Source organism: Scyliorhinus canicula, chromosome 7 (genome assembly GCF_902713615.1).
Source record: "Scyliorhinus canicula chromosome 7, sScyCan1.1, whole genome shotgun sequence".
Lineage (NCBI taxonomy): Eukaryota > Metazoa > Chordata > Chondrichthyes > Carcharhiniformes > Scyliorhinidae > Scyliorhinus > Scyliorhinus canicula.
Window position 1 is genome coordinate 56,857,399 of NC_052152.1, and position 23,410 is coordinate 56,880,808.

At 41.2% G+C, this 23,410-nt stretch overlaps 1 protein-coding gene across 2 annotated transcripts in view; it reads right to left on the bottom strand.

Moving 5' to 3' along the window:
• The window catches only part of kdm6a (lysine (K)-specific demethylase 6A), a 334,942-nt gene that overhangs the window by 8,524 nt on the left and 303,008 nt on the right, over positions 1–23,410 (bottom strand). For both annotated transcript variants that reach the window (XM_038802080.1, XM_038802081.1), the window contains 4 exons: positions 19,924–20,038; positions 12,563–12,750; positions 12,098–12,239; positions 2,269–2,395 (listed from right to left, as the gene is read on the bottom strand). In XM_038802080.1, the coding sequence (XP_038658008.1) occupies positions 2,269–2,395; positions 12,098–12,239; positions 12,563–12,750; positions 19,924–20,038 (572 nt within the window). The remainder of the gene's footprint in view (positions 1–2,268; positions 2,396–12,097; positions 12,240–12,562; positions 12,751–19,923; positions 20,039–23,410) is intronic.

Here is a 23,410-nt window from a genome sequence, read left to right on the forward strand (position 1 = left end):
TAGACATCACTTAATTCCCTTACCACCCAAAAATCTATTAAATTCTGTACTGAATATACTTTTTAAAAATAAATTTAGAGTACCCAATTATTTTTTTCCAATTAAGGGACAATTTAGTGTGGCCAATCCACCTACCCTGCACATTTTTGGGTTGGGAGGGTGAAACCCATGCAGACAGGGAGAATGTGCAAACTCCACATGGACAATGACCCGGGGCCAGGATTGAACCCGGGTCCTTGGTGCCGTGAGTAGCCACAGCTATCTGGAGTTGAAAATTCAAAAAATGATTCACAACCCTTTGCATAAAGAAATTTCTCTTTCATCTCAGTCCTAAATCCAGCCCCGTATTCTGACTGTGGTCCAATATTCAACTTCCCCATGAGGGGAAAAACACTACTTTCTTAGCACCAACCTGTTCAAGCCCCTGAAGAAATCAATGTTCCAATGAGATTGGCTCACATTCTTCCAAACTCTAGGGAACACAAGACCAATCCGCTGAATCTCTTCTCAGAGGACAATCTCCTTAAGAGCCTGTCTTGTGAAACTTCAATGCACTTAGAATAACTTATATTGATCAATTGCCGCGATTAAGCAGCAACCCCATTATTGCATCAGGTGACTGCTAAAATAGAGGTGGTGGGCAGCACGGTAGCATAGTGATTAGCACAATTGCTTCACAACCAAAGGGTCCCAGGTTCGATTCCAAGCTTGGTCCTCTGTCTGTGCGGAGTCTGCACGTTTTCCCCGTGTGTGCGTGGGTTTCCTCCGGGTGCTCCGGTTTCCTCCCACAGTCCAAAGATATGCAGGTTAGGTGGATTGGCCATGCTAAATTGCCCTTAGTGTCCAAAATGTCCCTTAGTGTTGGGGTGAGGTTACTGGGTTATGGGGATAGGGCAGAGATGTGGGCCTGGGTAGGGTGCTCTTTCCAAGAGCCGGTGCAGACTCGATGGGCCGAATGGCCTCCTTCTGTACTGTAAATTCTATGATCAAAATTCGATGAACCAGGTGGGTCTTAGTTTTTTTTGCCCATTAATCCCTGTTCTCATGCACTGGAGATCAGAGCTAGTATTTATCCTTCACTTACACTCACCAAAACAGACGATTTATCTCGTTACCATTTGGGGGACCTTGCTGTATGAAAAGTGACTTGTGTTTCCCGATATTGCAAATAGCAACTATACTAAGAAGTTACTTGACTGCGAGTGCTTTGGGATGTGCTGGCATTAGGGGAGATACTTTATAAATGCAAATTATTTCTTTCTTTGTCAGTTTTAGGCATTAAGTTTTTCTGCCGTTGAAAATTGCAAAATTCATATTGATTCGGGGGTTGGGCTAAGGCACACCACTATGAGTAAATGAAAGGAGAGTTATTCCATATTTTCCTGCAGCTTGCTTGAGCATAAGTGCCAAAAGTAGAAAATGTAGACCATTACCCAGCACCGGCACTCATAGAATTTACAGTGAGAAGGAGGCCATTCGGCCCATTGAGTTTGCACAGGCTCTTGGAAAGAGCACCCTATTTAAGCCCACACCTTCACCCTATCCTGTAACCCAGCAACCCCACCTAACCTAAGGGCAATTTAGCGTGGCCAATCCACCTAACCTGCACATCTTTGGACTGTGGGAGGAAACCGGAGCACCCGGAGGAAACCCCACCAGACACGGGGAGAATGTGCAGACTCCACACAGACAGTGACCCAAGCCGAGAATCGGACCTAGGACCCTGGAGCTGTGAAGCAACTGTGCTAACCACTGTGTTACCGTGCTGCCTCACTTTAATGAGCAAGACGATTTAAAATTAACAGGCATCATGTTGTTTTGCTGCACATGCCCGACACAAGATCAAAAATAGAAACTATTTTAGAGTATTGCGTCCAAACAAGAATCCAGATTTTATAGTCATCACTAATCCAATAAAGTTTAAAATTTAATATTTTGTGACTAATAAGCCATTTAAAATATTATTCCCAACAAGAAAAATTTGTGTCATGTTTTTATTTCAGTGAGCTTCCCAATAAAATACAATCTTGATTGGGTATTTCAAAAATTGCAAAAGTGTGATTAAGTCTATAATTTCATATAAATATATTTATTTATAGTCAGCTTCTTAAAGTTTAAACATATTTGTGTTGATGGAGATGAGAGGTGGAGAAGCAAAGTAAAATAGAATAGAATTTAGAATATGGCCAATAATAATTGAAAATTCACTAAATTCCTTTTAACTTAAGCTACCATTGTCCTCAACAGAAAGTTAAACATTTTACTGACCTCACAAATACTGCAGTAGTGTGCAGGCTCCTCCTTGGTACGGCCATGCCATACAATCTCTTTGCTTGTGCTAATGAGAGCTTCCCTTAACATCTGACATTGCTTGAGAGTTCTCAGCAGGCAGTACCTAAAGAAAGAAATAGAGATTTTTAATTTTAGCAAAAACAATCTTTCCCATCACCTGCCTTTTGTCCTCGGATATCCTCTCATACTTTGATTGGAGGCTCCAGAGGATAGGCAGGCAATAAAATACCTTTATGGCCTCCACAGCCGAGTGACAAGTCAATAACAGGTACAGTGCAACTCAAGGTGGAACCACTGGCATTTTTTTATAATCTGCGGGCACTTTCCCTCTGTTCAGAAAACCATTTAATGAATCATAGTCACCAATCCTACATGGGCAGCACGGTAGCATTGTGGATAGCACAATCGCTTCACAGCTCCAGGGTCCCAGGTTCGATTCCGGCTTGGGTCACTGTCTGTGCGGAGTCTGCACATCCTCCCCGTGTGTGCGTGGGTTTCCTCCGGGTGCTCCGGTTTCCTCCCACAGTCCAAAGATGTGCAGGTTAGGTGGATTGGCCATGATAAATTGCCCTTAGTGTCTAAAATTGCCCTTAGTGTTGGGTGGGGTTGCTGGGTTGTGGGGATAGGGTGGAGGTGTTGACCTTGGTAGAGGTGGGGTGCTCTTTCCAGGAGCCGGTGCGGACTCGATGGGCCGAATGGCCTCCTTCTGCACTGTAAATTCTATGTAATTGGGTTAAAAAGAGGATGGCGTTTAGGATTCAGACTAATTATGTAACATGGGAAACTAAGAAGTGTTGACAGAAAATCCACACACTTTCAAATTAATTTAGGCCGTAGGTTAAACAGTATCAGTTGTTTCATAATCAAAATTAAAAAGACAAGCTAGAAATAAATAATGAGCCAGATCTTCCGGTATCGATAACAACCACACACAGAATTTAAACTGCTGCGACCCCCCAACCAAATCTTCCAACCCAACTCGTTATCACACCCAACCCGACTACCCACTCTTATTGCACCACTCCCCCACCCACTGAAAGGCTGGAGACCTTTAATAACTTATCCGAATACAGCAGCTGATGCCATAAGGGGGCATGACCACTCCACTGCTCCTCTTGTCAGTCTTTTCCATGGATAGCTGCACCGAGACTGTTATTCCAGCCGGGATCATATGACCCGGCTGGAAGGATACAAAAACGTAAGCATGCAGCAATCTCCGCAATCAGTGGTGATGCGCGCAGCACTGCCGCTGATTGGAAGATCTGACCCAAATATTTCATACACACAAACTCAAATGTTTGATGAAATTAGGCAAAATTTAGCTTGCATATCATGGAGGTTTGTTTTTGCAATTTTGATGTTCAATGTGTGGCATATTGCTGGGGATCTAATGCCAGCACCAAGCACTCAGGGAAGCATATCACAATAAATGTGAAGTCCTCTCATGTCCAGTATTCATTCCAAAAATACACCACCATTGCACAAGTATGATATTTTTCTTTTGCTCTATACCATTTGACCTCGAAGATTAGGGATAGTTCCTTGTGGTCAGCTTATAAACTAAATTTAGACTGTCCAAACTGATATCAAACAACATATTTACAGAGCACATTTAACGTAATAAAATCTTCTAAAGCGCTTTATAAGCATTCTAAAATAAAATCTGACACTGAACTATACGAGGAGATACAAGGTCAGATGACCAAAAATGTGATCAAAGAGATAGGTTTCACAGGGTGTTTTTAAGGAGGAAAGGGAAAGGTGAAGAAATGGAGAGATTAGGGTGAACACTGGAGCATGGGACCTTGCCAGCTGAAGACAGGGCCAGCAATGGTGGAATAATCAAAATCATGAATGCTCTAGAGCGCAGAGATCTTGGGGGCAGGGGTGGGGTGTGCAATGACTGGAGACATCACAGAGCTGATGGGAGACAAGGTAATGGGGGGATTCAAAACAAGAATGACAATTTTAAGATCAAGGTGTCGTTTAACCAGGCCAATGCAAAGCACAGGGGAGATAGATAAATAGGGCTTGATGAGAAATGAAATGTGGACAGCAGTTTTGAATAACTTCAAATTTACAGAAGGTAGGAAGGCTGGTCAGGAGCGCACTGGAATAGTCAAGTGTAGAGGTAACAAAGGCACGGTTGATGACTTCACACATAGGTACGGTGAGATGAAGGCAAAGACGTGCAATGTCACAGAGGTGATCTTAGGGTCAAATATAATACCAAGGGTGCAAAACGTCCGGTTCAGTTCAGAGAACTGCTAGGGAGAGGGATGGAGTCAGTGGAAAGGGAACATAGTTTGTGACGGGGACTGTAGATTATGGGCTCCATTTTGAAAATATTTAGTTGAAGGAAATTTCTGTTCATTGACTCTTAGATGTCAGACTAACTGTATTACAGTTTAGAGATAGGGGATGAATCAAGAGAGGTGGATGTGAGGTGGAGCTGGGTATCATGAGCATAAGTGGAACTGAAGCTGTTTTTTGAATGTCACTGAAGGGTAGCCTGCGGTTGAGAAATAGGAAGTGATAGCACATTGGAAACAGAGGTAATAGGGAAGATGACCTATTGCAGATAATCATCTCTCTGAAACTGGATGGAAGCAATAGCTGAGGTGAAAAAGCTAGGTTACATAGCAGCCTGGAAGGGACGTTGGCTGGCCAATGGTTTAGTAGGAAAGGGGTTAGAGTATCAGGTGAGTCCCATCGATAAGATGAGTTTGGAAAGGGAATATGGGGAAATAGAAAAGAAACAAGATAAAGATGAAAATTCAGGGTTGTGAAAATGGGGAATTCATGGGAAATTGTCCTGGTGGTTTAGGGAAGGGATGAGACCAGCAGAGGCAACTGAACAAATGGTCTTGACTTTTGTAATAAAATCCATATGTTACACTTACTGTTGTGAGGGAGGTTGGAGAAGGCAGGTAGAGTGGTTTAAGGTGGTTTGTGGTGAAGGGAAACTGGGGATATATTTGCATTACTGTATCGCTTAAGGCTGAACAGTTTTAGGGATGGCGAACAAGACCCAATAAAGCTTTACATGGTCTAACTAGAACTGGCAATGTGTTGTTCAACCAGTTACGGTAAAAAAAACTAAATATATTGTCAGTACGAACAGGATACGAAAACAGCACATGAATTAATAATAATGTTAACAGAACAGAATGAAACGCATTAATTAAAAATAATAGTTTAAACAAGGTACTAACTAGATGCTACAAAGAATAAGGAATTTTAGAACACGGATGGGCAGCTGAGACCCGTTGCTTGCAATTGCTGCACTATGCAAGACCTTAGGACACCATGTGTCTTGGGAACAACACACGTAGGAAGCGTCTCCTGCTGCTTGAACTCAGGATTTCTGAGCTTATGGGGCAGTTGGAGTCACTGCGAAGCATCAGGAAGAATGACTGTTTCTTGTACAGTATGTTCCAGGAGGTGGTCCCCTACAAGCAAGAGTTCAGGATAGCAGATGGTGACCATGCAAAAGGGCAAGAACAGACAGGAAGTACAAGAGTATTTGGGATGTGTAACGCTCTCAAGGGGGTGGGTTTAGCTCAGTTGGCTGGACAGCTGGTTTATGATGCAGAGCGAGACCAACAGCGCACGGTTCAATTCCCATACTGGCTGAGGTTATTCATGAAGGCCCCGCCTTCTCAATTTTGTCTTTCACCCGAGGTGTGGTGATTCTCAGGTTAAGTCACCACAGTCAACTCTCCCCCTCAAAGGGGAAGGCAGCCTATGGTCATCTGGGACTATGACAACTTTACTACTCTCAAATTGGTACTCGTGAGAAAAGTTCGGGAATGAAAAACGGGAGGTAGGTTGGTATGACTGATTGGAGAAGACATGCAGTATTGGAAAGAGATGTCTTTTAGAGTCCATTTGGTTGGAGTTGAGAAACAAGAAAGGTATGATCGTGCTACTGAGTGTATTCTATGATGTTTCCAAATAGTGAGAGAGATTGGGGAGGAAATCTGCAGGGAAATTAGAGAGATATGCAAGAACTAAATAGAGTGGTGATGTTGGGGAACTTTGAACCGGCCTCCACGTTGTTGGAGGAGGTGCTGGCGGCAAGTGGACTGGAGAAGGGGACAGTGTCAGTGGTATACGGAGCTATGTTGGAAAAGGATAAGGCACCACTGGAGGGGATCAAAGCGAAGTGGGAGGAAGAATTGGGAGAGGTTATAGAGGAGGGGGTCTGGTGTGAGGTTTCCGGAGAGTGAATGCCTCCACCTCGTGTGCGAGGTTGGGGCTGATACAGCTGAAGGTGGTGTACAGGGCACACCTCACGAGGGCAAGGATGAGCCGATTCTTTGAAGGGGTAGAAGATGTGTGTGAATGTTGCGGGGGGTGCCCCGCTAATCATGTTCATATGTTTTGGTTCTGTCCAAAGCTTGGGGAGTAATGAAGGAGGTGTTTAGGGTAATTTCCAAGGTGGTGCATGTGAAGCTGGACCCAGGTCCCCAAGAGGCCATATTCGGGGTGTCGGATCAGCCAGGGCTGGAAATGGGTGCGGAGGCAGATATCATAGCCTTCACCTCGTTGATCGCCCGAAGGCGAATCCTGCTGGGATGGAGAGCGGCCTCTCCACCCTGTGCGCTGGCGTGGCGAGGGGACCTGTTGGAATACTTGACCCTTGAGAAGGTTAAGTTCGAACTGAGTGGAAGCTCGGAAAAGGTTCTACAAGTCATGGGCACTATTTATTATGCACTTTCAAGAACTGAATAACATCGAACATTAGTTTGGGGGGGGGGGGGGGGGGGGCTGTGTATGTTGAAGGTGGCTATGGGTAATCCCTGATTCCTTTTTTTTCTCTTTGTCATTTGTTTATGTTAACATGCGGGCTGATGTCTGGGCATGGTGGGAGGATGGGATCGTTGTTACTGTTATGGGGTTTGAGATATTTGTTGTTGGTTATTGATTGTTGTTGGGTGTAAATTCGTGAGATAAATTGTGAAAAAGGAGGAGAATAAAAATATTTAAAAAAAAAGATGTTGGGGAACTTTAATTAACAAAATATTGATTGGCATAATGTTAGAAAAAAGGACAAGGAGGGAAAGGAATTTCTTCAATGTGATCAGGAGAACTTCTTTGACAAGTATGTTCTTGTCCAACCAGGAAGGAGGCATTGCTGGAATGATGCTGGTGAATGAGGTAAACCAACTGTATCGAATGTCTGTAAGGGAACTCTTGAAGAAGAGTAAACATCATATTACAAATCTTAGATTAGTAATGGAGAAGAGCAAGAGGCAACCTAAAGTACAACTTCTACATTGAAAGAGGACTAATTTCAATTGGATGAGAGGAGATCTAGCCAGGGTAAAATGGAACCAAAGACTGACAGACAAAGAAACTAACAAAACAAAAGGTGATCTTTAAGGACGATATGTTTAATTTACAGGTTTTATCCATTCCAACAAGGGTGAAAGATAGGCGAACCAAAGACAGGGTTCTTTGGATGATGAGGGAGATAGAAAATATAATGAAACAAAAAGAGGGTGTAAAGATGAATGTCAGGTGAATACTTCAACTGAGAACCAGGCCAAATACAGTGAGATGAGATGGAAACTGAAAATAACATTTAGTGCAGAAGGAGGCCATTCGGCCCATCAAGTCTGCACCGACCCACTTAAGCACTCACTTCCACCCTATCCCTGTAACACAATAACCCCTCCTAACCTTTTAGACACTAAGGGCAATTTAGCATTGCCAATCCACCTACCCTGCACGTCTTTGGATTGTGGGAGGAAACTGGAGCACCCGGAGGCAACCCACGCAGACATGGGGAGAACGTGCAGACTCCGCACAGACAGTGACGCAGCGGGGAATCGAACCTGGGACCCTGGAGCTGTGAAGCCACGTGCTATCCACTTGTGCTACCGTTCTGCCCAACTGGCAAAGAGAATATGAGAGTCAACATAATAGGGAACCCAAAAATCTTCACTGGCATGTATAGAGAAAGCAGGTAATCAGAGACAAGGTGGGTCCGATAAGGAACAGAGGTACAAGTGTGTTCTATGCTTAAGAGGTGCAAGACAAGGCTAAAAAAACATTGAAAACATTTTTAAAAAATGAATTTAGAGTACCCAATTAACTTTTTCTAATTAAGAGGCAATTTAGTGTGGCCAATTCACCTACCCTGCACATCTTTTGGGTTGTGGGGGCGAAACCCACGCAAACACGGGGAGAATGTGCAAACTCCACACGGACAGTGACCCAGAGCCGGGATCTAACCTGGGACCTTGGTGCCGTGAGGCAGCAGCACTAACCACAGCGCCACCGTGCTGCCCAAAAAACTTGATGACTAATTTGTATGTGTTTACTAAGGAACAAGATGCTGACAAAGTATCAGTAGTAGATGAGATGGTAGACGTATGGATGGAGTGAAAATAGAGAGGCAGGGGAGTGAAAATCGAGAGGCAGGAGGTACTGGGAAGGGGGAATATTTAGATTGGATAAATCACCTGATCCAGGTGGCTTGCTAAACGAAGTGGGGGTGGTGGAATCAGCAGAAAGGCTTGCCATAATCTTTCCATCTTCCCTAGATACAGGGCAGTTACCAGGGGATTGGAGAATGGCTAAAGCATCAACCCTATTCAAGAACGGGCGCAAGGATAGTCATACCTACAGGTCAGTCAATGTATCAGTGATGGGTAAGATCTTAGAAACAATAATCCAGGAAAAAAATTAAGAGTCAGCACAGATTTGTAATAGGTAATCTAATTTAATTTTTGGATAAGTAACAGAGGAGTTTGATGAACAGAATGCAATAGATGTTATATGGGTTTTAAAAATGTTTGACAAAGTACCACATAAAAGGTTGGCTAATAAAATTGCATGTCATGGAATAGTAGGGTCATTGTTAGTTGGATTTAAGAAATGGCTTAAGGAGAGTAAACAGCAATGTAAATGGTTGTTTTGGAGATAGGAGGATGTTAGATAGTGTTATAGAACAATAGAACAGTACAGCACAGAACAGGCCCTTCGGCCCTCGATGTTGTGCCGAGCAATGATCACCCTACTCAAACCCACGTATCCACCCTATACCCGTAACCCAACAACCCCCCCCATAACCTTACTTTTTAGGACACTACGGGCAATTTAGCATGGCCAATCCACCTAACCCGCACATCTTTGGACTGTGGGAGGAAACCGGAGCACCCGGAGAAAACCCACGCACACACGGGGAGGACGTGCAGACTCCGCACAGACAGTGACCCAGCCGGGAATCGAACCTGGGACCCTGGAGCTGTGAAGCATTTATGCTAACCACCATGCTACCGTGTTGACCCCCAAGGGTCAGTGTTAGGACCATTACTTTTATTGTTAAATGACTTGGATATTGGAATAGAGTACAATTTCCTGCCGATACTAAATTTGGGGTGAAGCGGACGATTAAAATTATACAAATCGATTGCAGATAGGCTAGGAGAATGGACAGGCAAATTGCAGATGGAATGTAATACAGAGAAGTGTGAGGTAATGCTTTTTGGTAAAAGGGATAGTGGGGGGGGGGGGGGGGGGCAATATAGACTGAATTAAATATTCTGAAAGTTTGATTTAAAATACATTTTGCATCAGAAAAAGGCCTTCCTGATCTGGCTTTCATGTAGATCACTTCCAACCCAGGCACTATGCCTGTGATTAACAAATGGGAGCAATCTGAAGTAAATTTCTGGGCAGGTTATAGCCCCAAGTTTCCAATAGCGAGGTCAATTCCATGAAGTGTCAGAGGCATCCATAGAACTGTCCAGGCGGCATATCTCAGGAAATAAAAAATTCACGTAAACATGAACCATTCTCAGATCCAGGCCAATGTTCCATTTTTCTCTTCGCCGACCATAGTGGACAACCTCACAATTTCACATGTATATTCCATCGGCCAAATTTTTGCCCAACCACTTTATCTATTTATATGTCTTTACAGATTTGTATCCTCCTCACAACTTGTTCTCCCTCCCATCATCTTTGTATTATCAGTAAATTTGGCTGCAATAAACTTGGCCCCTTCAGTTAAATCATTAATGCAAATAACTGAGGCCCTAGCTTCCATTAGTCACAATTCGTCAACTTGAAAATGACCCAGTTATCTCAACTGTTTCCGGTTAGTTAGCCAATCCTCTACCCATGCAAAGTATTACCTCTCCCAACACTTTGAGCTCTTATCTTATACAGTACTGATGTAGCACCTTACTGAATGCCTTTTGGAAATGTTATTATATGCACTGGTTCCCTTTTATTCAATCTGTTACATAGAATCATAGAATTTACGGTGCAGAAGGAGGCCATTCAGCCCATCATTTGCACCGGCCCTTGGAAAGAGCACCCTAACTTAAGCCCACGCATCCACTCCTCCCCATAACCCAGCAACCCCACCTAACCTTTGGACACGAAGAGGCAATTTCGTATAGCCAATCCACCTACCTTGCACATCTTTGGATTGTGGCAGGAAATCGGAGCACCCGGAGGAAACCCACGCAGACACGGGGAGAAAGTGGAAACTTCGCACACACAGTCACCTGAGTACGGATTTGAACCTGGGACCCTGGAGCTGCGAGGCAGCAGTGCTAACCACTGTGCCACCGTACATTCTCAAAGAACTGTAATAAATTTGTCAAAGAATCGTGATTTCCTTTTTGTAAAATCATGTTGACATGTTCTTGATAATTTTCTAAATATCCCGCTACATCTTCCTTAATGAGTTCCAACATTTTCCCAGCGACAGATGTTGGGCTAGCTGGCCTACAGTTTCCTGCGGTCTTCTTCCTTTCTTCAACAGATGTGTTACATTTGTGGTTTGCCAATCTGCTGGGATCTTTCCAAAATCATGAGGAATTTCAACTATCATGCCATTAAGATAAGGTAGATAAAGGGGATAAGGGAATGTAGTTCCTAAAACACGTACAGTAAATAAGTATGACTGAATACAAGTTACTAGACTGAAGAAAAGTGTTATATACAAATGCCTTAATAAAAACATTTAAAAGAAAAGATTGGAGAAAAGTGGATTTTATGGGGCTGAGAATAGAACTTGGTTTAACAGTAGGTCAAATTTGCATTTGATTACTTCTGAAACTAGGACTTTTTGACCACAAGGCTGTGAAATGCATCATGTAATTTACAGTTACATAATCAATGATGACAGCCATATTGCCACTCATGCTATTTTCAAACAGTTAAAATATGATCTTAAATACCTCATTCAACAAAAAGGAATTGCATGATATAAAAAGTGGAAACGTTTACATAAAAATGAACCGACATTAAAATGGGCCGATGCAAATTATTTATTATTTGGTTCAATTATTTATTTTTCAGCCAATTTACAAGATATCAAGAATGACCTACCAAATGGCTTAATTTCTTTGCAGTACATTTACCCTCGACAATGCTTCTCTTTCTACCCCACAAACATCCAACAGTTCTTGTATTTTAATTACATACAGACTGAATGAAATATTGGATCACAATTTTTTTAACACATGCCCACAAAATATCCAAAGGATCAAGACTCCAGTGTCATGGTGAAGGGATAAGTAATTTTAATCTATTTTAGGAAGCTCTCGATAAAAACAATCCAAATCAAACTTTGTTTAAACATCCCTCATGCAGTTCAGACAAGGGAAAATGGACCATCCACGAGGAAACTTCAATTTTTTAATAAAAGTTCCCTTTATAATTACATATAATCCCTTATATTACATTAGGCAAAGAAGAAAAGTTTCAAGTATCTGAAGTCACAATACTAGAAGTTCTGAAAATTATATAATACTCCCACTGTTGATTTAACACTTACTTGATCATTTCAAAAAGTCTGGGATCAGACACCTTGATGTTACGTGCCATATTCCAGGACAGATGAATCATGGGAACAATAGACTTCACGCTCTGTAGCTTATTCCATTCATATCGTTCTACTGCCAGTTTATATTGATTTGCTGTGAAATACACCAATTTTTTAGTTTTTACTTCAAAAGTCAGTGTTCCGTGGACAGCAGCAGAAACATCCTCACAACAACCAATGTGAGCCCTTAACACAAGTGCAGACTTTATTGCATAATTAGCTAAAACCCTCACGTTAATAATACACAACGTAAATACACACATTGTTTCTTATAACCCATTGGAAAAAATGTTTCTACAATGATACTTCTTTACTATAAATAATGTTTCTTTGTTAACAAGTTTATGCAATCCTGTAAATGATCTAACTAAACCATTGTAATTATATGTACTAGTTCAGTTAATACAATTATAGTACCTGTCAGGGGACCAACATTCCAAGCAATGTTGTTGCACCACCCAATGGCCTGAACCCAGTGCACTGTACCAACATTTATCCATACGAGGTCTCCAGGGCGCTGAATAAACCGATAGACTGGTACATTCGCCTCATAAAGATCCTCTAAGTTTGGCCACCAAGAGCCCATCAAAAAATTAATGTTGTTCCTGGAAAATAAATTACATGTCTTAAAATGTTTCCATAACATTTACAATAAAACTGATCCACATACAGTTAGCAGCCTTGTGAAAAGTACAAACACACATCATTGCAATCTAAAATGGGCAGCTTAAAAGAGCTAGTAAGAAAGCAGCCAGGTGCTCTACTCAAAAGGCTCAAGTCAAAGCAATTCTGGCTGCTGTGGAATCAACAGTACCCTGGTTACTTAGGGTAACCAGTTTATCTTTTTTTCTTGTTCCTCGTTGACAGAAATGCATTGATATAGAACTATGTATGATAACAAGACATCAATGAAGTATTTTTGAAGTCACTGTTGTAACGTAGACGTGGCAGCCAATTTGCGCACACATGCTTCCACAAACTGGAACGTGGCAAGGACCAGATAACCTGTTTTTTCTGCAACGTTGATTGAGGGATAACCATTAGCCAGACACTGCTGATTACTCCCCACCGTTTCGATTTCCGGCTTGGATCACTGTCTGTGTGGAGTATGCATGTTCTCTCTGTGTCTATGTGGGTTTCCTCCGTGTGCTCCGGTTTCTTCCCACAAGTCCCGAAAGACATGCTGTTATGTGTATTAGACATTCTGAATTCTCCTTCAGTGTACCCAAACAGGCGCTGGAATGCGACTAGGGGATTTTCACAGTAACTTCATTGCAGTATTATTGTAAGCCTACTTGTGACACTAATAAAGATTGTTATTATTACATCCTCCTGAGATGCAGACAGAGACCCGTTTTCACAACTCATCCAAAGGATGGTACCCTCCAAGTGTATTGTTCCCTCAGTACTGCATTGAAGTGTCAACTGGATTTTTGTGCTTAAGCCCTGGAGTGGGAACTTGAATTGTACAGTCTGGGAATTTGGAAACATCTATGTCTTCCCATTATATGTTTATTGGAGCATGCTTGTATCCTCAGGCTGAATTTCCCCCCCCCCCCCCAAAGTGACGTCTTATCCAACACCAGGTCCTTAAACTTCAACAAAATTGATTGAAGTATATACTAAAGAAAATATGACCAGAACTAATGTAGAACCATAGAAAAGTTAAGATGCAGAAAAAGGCCATTTAGCCCATTGTGTTTGCACTGACCAAAAAAAAAGAGGACAAAGAAACTAGCCACTCATTATAATCCCACTTTCCGACACCTGGTCCGTAGCCTTGCAGGTTACACCACTTTAGATGCAGATCCAAGTACCTTCCAAATGAATTGAGCGTTTCAGCGTCAACCACCAACTTAGGCAGTAAATGTGATGTCCACTACCCACTGGGTGAAAAATTTTTTTCTTGTGTCCCCTCTAATCCACAACCCAATCAATTTAAATCTATGTCCCTTGGTAACTGACCACTCAGCTACAGGGAAACAAGTTTTTTCTGCCCATCCTGTCTGGACCCCATATAATTTTGTACACCTCAATTAGGTCACATCTTAGCTTTCTCTGTTCCAAGGAAAACAGCCCTAGCCTAAACATTCTGTCGTCATAGCTGAAATTTTCAAGCCCGGCAACATTCTTGTAAGTCTTCGCTACACTTTCTCCTGAGCAATTATGCCCTTTCCTGTGATGTTGAGACCAGAATTCCAGCTGTGGCCTAACCAGCGTTTTATGCAGTTCCATCATGACATCCTTGCTTTTATATTCAATACCTCGTCCAATAAAGCAAAGCATTCCATATGCCTTCTTGGCCACCTGTCCTGTCACCTTCAAGGTGCTGTGAACATGCTCTCCAAGGTTTCTCACTTTCTCAATTTCTCCTGTTTATCGAGTATTCCCTTGCTTTGTTTGCACTTCCCAAATGCATTACCTCACACTTTTCCAGACTAAATTCCATTTACCGTTTCTTTGCCAACTCAATCAAACCATTGATATCTGGAGTCAACACCTATTCATTTCACTTTCAACTACATGGTCAGTTATTGTGTCATCAGTAATTATCCTGATTGTAAGTGTCTCTCACATTTAAGTCCAAATCATTAAATATAAACAACAAATAGCAAGGGCCCCAAAACTGAGCTCTGTGGAATACCACTGGAAACCATTTTCCATTCTCAGAAACGTCTATCGACCATTACCCTTTGATTTCTGTCAATGAGCCAATTTTGGATTCAACCTGCCACCTCCCCTGTATCCTACGAGATCTCACTTTTCTGACCAGTCAGTCTTATGGGACCTTGCCGAGAGCCTGATTGAACTCCATGTAGACAACATCCACTGCACAACCCTCATCAATTCTCCTTGTAACTTCCTCAAAAAAATCTACGTTAGTAAGACATGATCTACCCCTAATAAAACCATTACGATTATCCCTGATCAATCCGTGCCTTTAAAAGTGACAGTTTATTGTGTCTCCCAGAATTGTCTCCATTATTTTTCCCACCACCAAAGTCAGACTGACAGGCCTATAGTTTGCTGGCCTATCCCTTGCACCTTTTTCAAATAATAGTACAACATTCACAGGCCTCTAATCCACTGGGACCTCACCTGTATCTAGTGAGGATTAGAAAATGATCGTCATAGTACCCACTATTTCCACTGGCCTCCTTCAATAGCCTGGGATACAATCCATCTGGCCCTGGTGATTTATCCACCTTCATGGATGCCTGTCCCTCAAGTATTTGCTCTGCCACTGTGCTTACTGTATCTAATATTTCACACTACTCTTTAATTTGAAAATCTGCATCGCCCCTCTCCTTCATGAAGACAGAGACAAAGTACTCATCGTGAACTCTGCCCACATCTCCTGAATGAATTAACAAGTTACCATGTACATCTCTGATACGCTATCCCTTTCACTTAGTTATTTCTTGCTCTTAATGTATCGGTAAAACATCTTAGGATTTTTTTGATCTTAACTGCCAATATTTTTCGGTATCTTATATTTGCTTTCTTAATTTACATTTTTATTTCAACCCTGTACTTTCTATACTCTTCTAGAGTTTCTACAGTATGAAGTCTTTTGTGGTTGTCATAAGCTTTCTCGTTCTGCTTTATCTTGGCCTGTGTGTATCTCAATAATCTTGGGATTCTATCTTGGTACTACCCTTTTTCTTTGTAGGGACATGTTTACAGTGTTCCTGTAGAATCTCGCCTTTGAATGCCTCCCACTGATTTGACACAATTTTTCCTTCTAATAGGTATATCCAGTCCACTCTTGCCAGCTGTTCTCAGCGCTGTAGAATTTGTCTTCCCCAATTTATTCGGGCAGCACGGTAGCATTGTGGATAGCACAATTGCTTCACAGCTCCAGGGTCCCAGGTTCGATTCTGGCTTGGGTCACTGTCTGTGCGGAGTCTGCACATCCTCCCAGTGTGTGCGTGGTGCTCCGGTTTCCTTCCACAGTCCAAAGATGTGCAGGTTAGGTGGATTGGCCATGATAAATTGCCCTTAAGTGTTGGATGGGGTTACTGGGTTATGGGGATAGGGTGGAGGTGCTGACCTTGGGTAGGGTGCTCTTTCCAAGAGCCAGTGCAGACTCGATGGGCCGAATGGCTTCCTTCTGCACTGTAAATTATATGAAAAGATTTCTATGAAAAGATTCTATGAAAAGAGAACTTTTAATCCTGTTGTATCTTTGTTTTTTTCATGATGCTAAATCTAATAATATTATGGTAATCAACTCCAAAATCGCCCCCCCCCGTGCCCCCTCTTGTTGTATGTGTTGGCTAAAAAAGTTCTCTTAAATACAGTTCAAGAAATTTGCACCCTTCACACCGTTTACATCCCAAATGATATTGGGGTAGCTGAGGCCCCCGAAAATTACTGCTCTTTGTTTTTGCACTTGGAAAGCTGTCTATATATTTGTTCTTCTAACTACTTTCCACAATTTGCGGATTTATAGTACAGTTCTAGCAGTGTGGCTGCCCCTTTTTTACTTTGGAGCTTAGCCCATATAGCCTCAATATTTTGGCTTTAGTTCTTCTCAAGGTAATTGGTGTGACAGAACAATAAACTTAGCATATCTGCCAAAGCTCCATGCACTATCTGTGAAAAAGAAACAGGTTGCAGAAAATTGTAGTAGCAGCCTGCATAGCCACTTACATTTGAATCAGAAACCTAATGAACTATCATAAACTTGATACTGTTCTTTCAGGAAACGATTGATCTGCTGAGTGGGTAAAACATAAATGGACTTTCAGAAAGCTTTTGCAAAATGTCACAAATGACATTGATATGAAAGTGAAATGGGCTAAAATGTGGCAAATGGAATCTAAAGTCGGTAAACACAAGGTAATAAATTTTGGTTTAAAATAAAAGTATACTTCGAATAAGAGAAAACAGACAAACTCACCACTTGAAAGGGTGGTACAGACAGAAATCCTAATTAAAAAGTTCTTGAATATGCACTTGAAGCATTGTAATCTACTGGCTGTGGACTAAGAGCTGGAAAGTGAGATGGGTCTCCTTCAGCCAGCACAGACACGGTGAGCAAAATAGCCACCTTCTGAGCTGGAAATTTTCTATGTTAGACCAAGGTTACATAGTTACAAGGTTAAGTAAAATACATTTATGTCAATGGGGAGGAGGAACTTTATAGATAGTTGTGGAGCTGTGGAATACACCACTAGAGGTCATGATTGATGCAGAGACCATGTCACAATCAAAAATAGATTAGATAGGCGGTTGAAGGAAAGGGGAACAAACAAATATGGAAGGGAACAGGTGCATGGGAGCATGGACATTCTGGGCCAAACATTGTGTTGCAATTTTTCTGCAATTCTGTATGAAGTGGCTGTGCTACAAGCTGACTCGGGGCTTGCGACTGATCAAAATGGAAAAGGCTCATCCAGGAAGGCACCAAACCCATCAAGAGACTTCGCTGAGAATACGCAGAAGTGAAGTCGAGGTGTCAAAAGGAGCGCACAAACCTCCAAATGCCCCATCTACCAAACTCTTGAAGCACCAGCAGCACAGCCTGTGGCAGAGTCTGAAGATTACACATTGGACTTATCAGCCATTTCAGAACCCATAGAACCAGAGTGGAAGCAAATCATTCTCAATGCCAAGGGACTGTCCAAGGGAGCAGGCCATGCTATACAGCTTCAGAACAAATACATTTCATTTTGAATTGACAGAATGAAACTTGAAAAATAAGATTACTGATTCTATTGTCATATTAGAAGCATAACAAAAGCAGAAAGTGAATCATTTTTTAAAAACAAAAACATCAAATCAGAATGAAAGTAACCAAAACTAACACTGATTGCACATTTTTGAGGCTGCCAAGCCAACAAGATTCGATTTTTGCCTGTGCTTAGAGACGGGTGAAATAATTTGCATGTGTCCACCTTTTATCTCATACTAGGATAAGTCATGTTGTAAGTAAAAAAAAAAAACATTGTATTGTGGTGTTTGTACGTTTATAGCAAATGCTTGATGTGCCTGAAAAATGAATCTCTTCTGAAGGTAATTTGCTGCTTAACATTTAGCAAACAAAACAGGCTTCCCATACGTTTGAGTGCTTCAAAGTAATTTAATAATAATAATTTTTTATTGTCACAAGTATGAAGTTACTGTGAAAAGCCCCTAGCCGCCACATTCCGGTGCCTGTTCGGATATTTAAACCAAAACCAATCAATCAGTAACAATGTTATCTCTCTCACTACAGAATAATTTATATATATGACATACTTAAAATAATTTGTAAACAGCAATCGAACCACCTGTATTATCATTGAAACAAACTGGCTTTATTTATTTTGAGGGACACTGATGACTTGAGGTATTCCATAAGTAAAAGCATATTAATTTAGTTAAATTGGTTATGCCAGTTCTACAAGGAAAGCAACTTTTTCATTTTAGCATTCAGTAACAGTACAAGGATAACAGGCAGTTTCAGAATAAAAAACCTTGCCCCAAAAATCCTGTCCCCAGATCAGTATACATTGGATTCTCTTATTAAGGGAAATAGCCTATCAATTCAAGACTCATGTTCCATAAGACTAAAATTACAGCTAAATTTCTAGACTTAACCACTTTCTAAACTACAAAAATAATTTCTCGTCTAACATAACCAATTTTATTAAAGTAATTATTTAATGAGAGTTTTAACAGTGTATTATGAGGAACCAAATCAGTCTGGACTGAAACTCCATTATTGTTGTATCTATTTCATTAGCTAGGTGGTGATGAAAGGTGCTATACAAGTGAAAGTCTTTCCTTTTTAATCACGATATTAGAAAGTCAAAATTATACGGACCGTGTTTTGTTTTCATCTAGTAATTCATATATCTCAGGAAACTGAAAGTTGCTTGCCATTTTGCCCATACAAATTGGGTTAAGTGCTAAAGCAGTAGCAATACAATCCAAATTAGTCATTCTTAAGGTTTGCTGTCAAAATATTGGCATTCATGTGTGGTTGGCTCAGGAACAAAGTCTAAACTAATTTCACAAAATCACCTCTACAACTTAGACCAACTTATTCAACTTATCAATCAAGGTTGGGTTCAAATCCACACCCCAGAAATAAAAGGGTGGTAACTGACTCAATGCCAGCTAAATTCAAAATATTTAGCAGATCTTTATTTTCTAAAAACTTGGTTAAAAAGGTAAATTTTAAGGAGGTTCTTAAAGGCGGAGATGGACAGGCATAGGGAGGGAATTCTGGAATTTAGGGCCTAGATGGCTGAAGGCAGAGCCACAATGGTGGGTGAAGGGGATGGTGGGCGCATGAGAGGCCAGAGGTAGAGGAACGCAGAGGTCTTGAACGTAGGCCCGGAGAAGGTTGTAAAGGCAGGAAGGGGATGATATCACAAAGGGATTATCACGGTAGCATTGTGGATAGCACAATTGCTTCACAGCTCCAGGGTCCCAGGTTCGATTCCCGGCTTGGGTCACTGTCTGTGCGGAGTCTGCACATCCTCCCCGTGTGTGCGTGGGTTTCCTCCGGGTGCTCCGGTTTCCTCCCACAGTCCAAAGACGTGCAGGTTAGGTGGATTGGCCATGATAAATTGCCCTTAGTGTCGGGTGGGGTTATTGGGTTATCGGGATAGGGTGGAGGTGTTAACCTTGGGTAGGGTGCTCTTTCCAGGAGCCGGTGCAGACTCGATGGGCCGAATGGCCTCCTTCTGCACTGCAAATTCTATGATATGAATCCACTGATGAGAATGTTAAAACAGATTTTAAAACAGATGGTGAAACAGGAGCAGGCAAAACATTCTTACTTTTCACAGAAGTCATTCATAACTGCCCAGTATGATTCAGGTACAGCAAACCATTCGCAATCTCCAGGACCTATATTAATGTTAACAGAGCAGAAATTGTTGTTTTCTTGATGACCTGTGAACAAAAACAAAAGAAATGAATTGTTAAAAAATGAAAATGCATCTGCCACACTGTCATTTAAAGATTAAAGTATTTGCGACCTGACAAATTATACAACTATTCTTTTGTTTCAAACATTGCTACTTCAGTATGTAGCTTCTTCTACCATTTTTATTTCATATCCTTTGTTGGCAAATTAAGCTACACAATGGTTCTTCTATTATCGGAGTTGTAAATTCAAAGCCATTTAATCTCTGTGCCCAAGGTATTGCATACTCACAATTCAGGCTGTCTTATCTATTATGGCAGACATTTGAATTTTCGCTGCTAATCCAATTACAGAGTTTCTTGTTGTGTATTGAATTGTGCTGTTGGCTTTCTTAAAAAAAATAGTACAGCATTCAGTAACATGAACCTGCAAGTTATTCTGATGATGGGTATCAATTAGGAGTATTTTTGCCACCATACTGGGGTTCAATTAACTCTAGTGAATTCAAATATTAAGCATACTTTTCCAAATCAAGCATTTATGTTTTCCGATGGTTGGAGTTTGAATATAACTTTTGATGAGTGGGAGTTGATTACAAGGGAGTGACACTAAGCAAAATTTTCATATTATAAATCAATGTTCAATTCAAGTGGTTTGTTAATTTTCCAATACCACAAACTAAATTACTGCTTGCATTCTGCCACTTATCCAGTTTTTTAAAAATGGCATAGTTCTATGAGTCATAACTCCCTCTTGAATTTCCAATTCGTGTTAGTGTAATATTTTTCCCAATTAACTCTCAATGGACTGCATGGTGTTATATATTTTGGTAACATTTCATTGTGAAATGTAATACTTCTGCCAATGCCTGCACATAATCACTGTATGAGTGGTAAGCTCTGTGCATCATCATTGTCCGGGACCTGACATCTGTTGGCTTCCACGAGCTACACTTGAAATTACTCGTCTCAACTTTGCACTAATGCAGTCACCACAAGGTTCACTGAAATACCTCTATAGCCCAAACTCACTTAGTCATAATACATTTTTTGTTCCTCTAAAGCAGGTTTGCACGTATTTTTCCTTTTCTTGTCCATCTCGGTTCTTTAATGGCACTGGTTTGATTTTCAACTTGCACAACACTCTTAAGCACAAAATGCTATTTAGTTAAATGGTCAACTTTTACAGTATGCCATTCCCATTCATTCTCTGGGAGTATAAAAGATGTTGCTGTTTATGGAGAAGAATCATGGAACACTGCCCCTTTCAGATTTTTATTCTCAGTGGTCTTGCAACCTGACACTTTGTTTTAAGCTTTATTCCACATTTCCCCAGTCCTTTGATTGTGGCAGTAAAAGGAAAGTAGATTGGAATAAAGAGTATAAGTACTCTCAAAAGCAAATCATAAAGCTCTTGGTATGCATGGTTTGAGGCACAGAGGGGCAAATAAACTGGATATTTGATGGATAAAAATTATACTGGTAGGTTATTTCACATTCTTAATTCCCGAACCTCCACATATACATCTTTAAAATGTCCCAGTCACGTGGAAATTAAGCTTGCTGATCTCTATGCCATAATATTAAAGGCCACCTTAGATCACTCAGGCAATTAAGTATATATTAGTGCGGCAAAGCTTAGAGCAGTGGCCACCCGACAGTGACCCGGAGCAAGATGGCGCCAGAGCGCGGCGATTCTCTGCGAGCTCTCCCAAACAGTTCCTCTTTTCAATATCTCTTATAATCGTACTAATCTTTTAACATTTAATTCTAACACTAACATTCCCTATTATTTATTTTCTTTTTCTTTTATTTTCATGTACTTAATGGTCTGTCTGAGATGCTTGCAGAAAAGTACTTTTCACTTTACCTCGGTACACGTGACAATAAACAAATCCAATCCAAAACACATTCTGATTATTCCAATTAACTCCCTTGCTGACAAAGTCTACAAAAACCACAGCACTAAGTGCATAAGCTTGTAAACTTGCTTGATAGTTCATGTTAAACTAATTTATGTGACGTTTTGCCATTGGAGAAAACAAGTGCCTGAATTAATCATTCTTTGAAGTACTGGGGCTGGCACAGAGGGCTAAACAGCTGAACAATGCCAGCAGCGCGGGTTCAATTCCCATACCGGCCTCCCTGAACAGGCGCCGGAATGTGGTGACTAAGGGCTTTTCACAGTAACTTCATTGAAGCCTACTTGTGACAATAAGCGATTATACTATGTAGAATGCACATAATGATTACTTCCTTGAGTGGAACATTCCATAGAGTTAAATTGTAAGACTGTAACAGTGGACAAATGAAACAAACAACTTTAAGTGAATGTTTTTGATTTAGTCCTAAAAGTTCAATGCATTAATTCAGTATGTGGAAGGTAGCAAGAAATATTGTAGCTTTCAAAGTGATGGTCTCGAGCAAAAACATAATCAGGGGCTCAAAATGAGTGACAAAATGAACTTGAAGAATAATGCTCAAGTACTAGATGTACATAAATACATCAATCTCTCAGATTATCAAAAATCTGGACAGCATGTATATTCTCTCAACTTCTTGTCAAGGAAGGGTGATAATTGAACTCTTAGAAATTATATGATAGTTTCAAACTGGAGGAGGATTAGTGGGATGTTATACCCCAAACACTAAGTCACAACCCTGATGGTGATCTCATGATTGTCCTGGGTAGGAAATCGCAACACACATCTAAGTCAGAAAGTAAGCATGGTGAGCGGCTTGCAGGGGATCTTGCACTACCATACTACTGTCCTTGTTCATTTTGGTATTAAAAGTTGCAGACATGGGAGAGGCTGCTCAAGTACACTTAACAGGTTTCTCATTAGAACCTGTATATGGAACCTATTGTAAATACAACGTGATGGTAACAAGGAGCTGGATACAGAGTCAAACAGCTGGAGCTCGAATCAAAGACGACGACTCTGACCCAGAACCTTTTGTGTACTCTTGTCGCTGCATCCCTCCAGCCATGTTCAGGTTTCAATCACATTCTTGATGAACCTTGTAGATGGAGCATTGAAAGGCAAGTTCAGTCACTCAGCACAGGGTATTCAATTGTTCCACGTTGAGTATTCATCTGTTCCATGCTGTTAGAGCCATTGTATTGATGGGAGTAGTTGGATTGAGCTACAGTAACCATCTGGCACTTATCGGCTGACAACTCTATGAAAGTCGGGGAGGTCGGTGGGTCTTTATTTTCCGGGAGATGGTCATTAATCGACACTTGTATGGTATGAATGTTGTTAGTCCAAGCATGCTGCATCTGACACAGACACCTTCATTGACGGAGGGAGCTTTGAAAGAACTGAACACTGGCTTTGGCAGGAAGCAATTACAGCTTGATCGTGTAAAAGTGTCATTAATGAAGCAACTAAATAT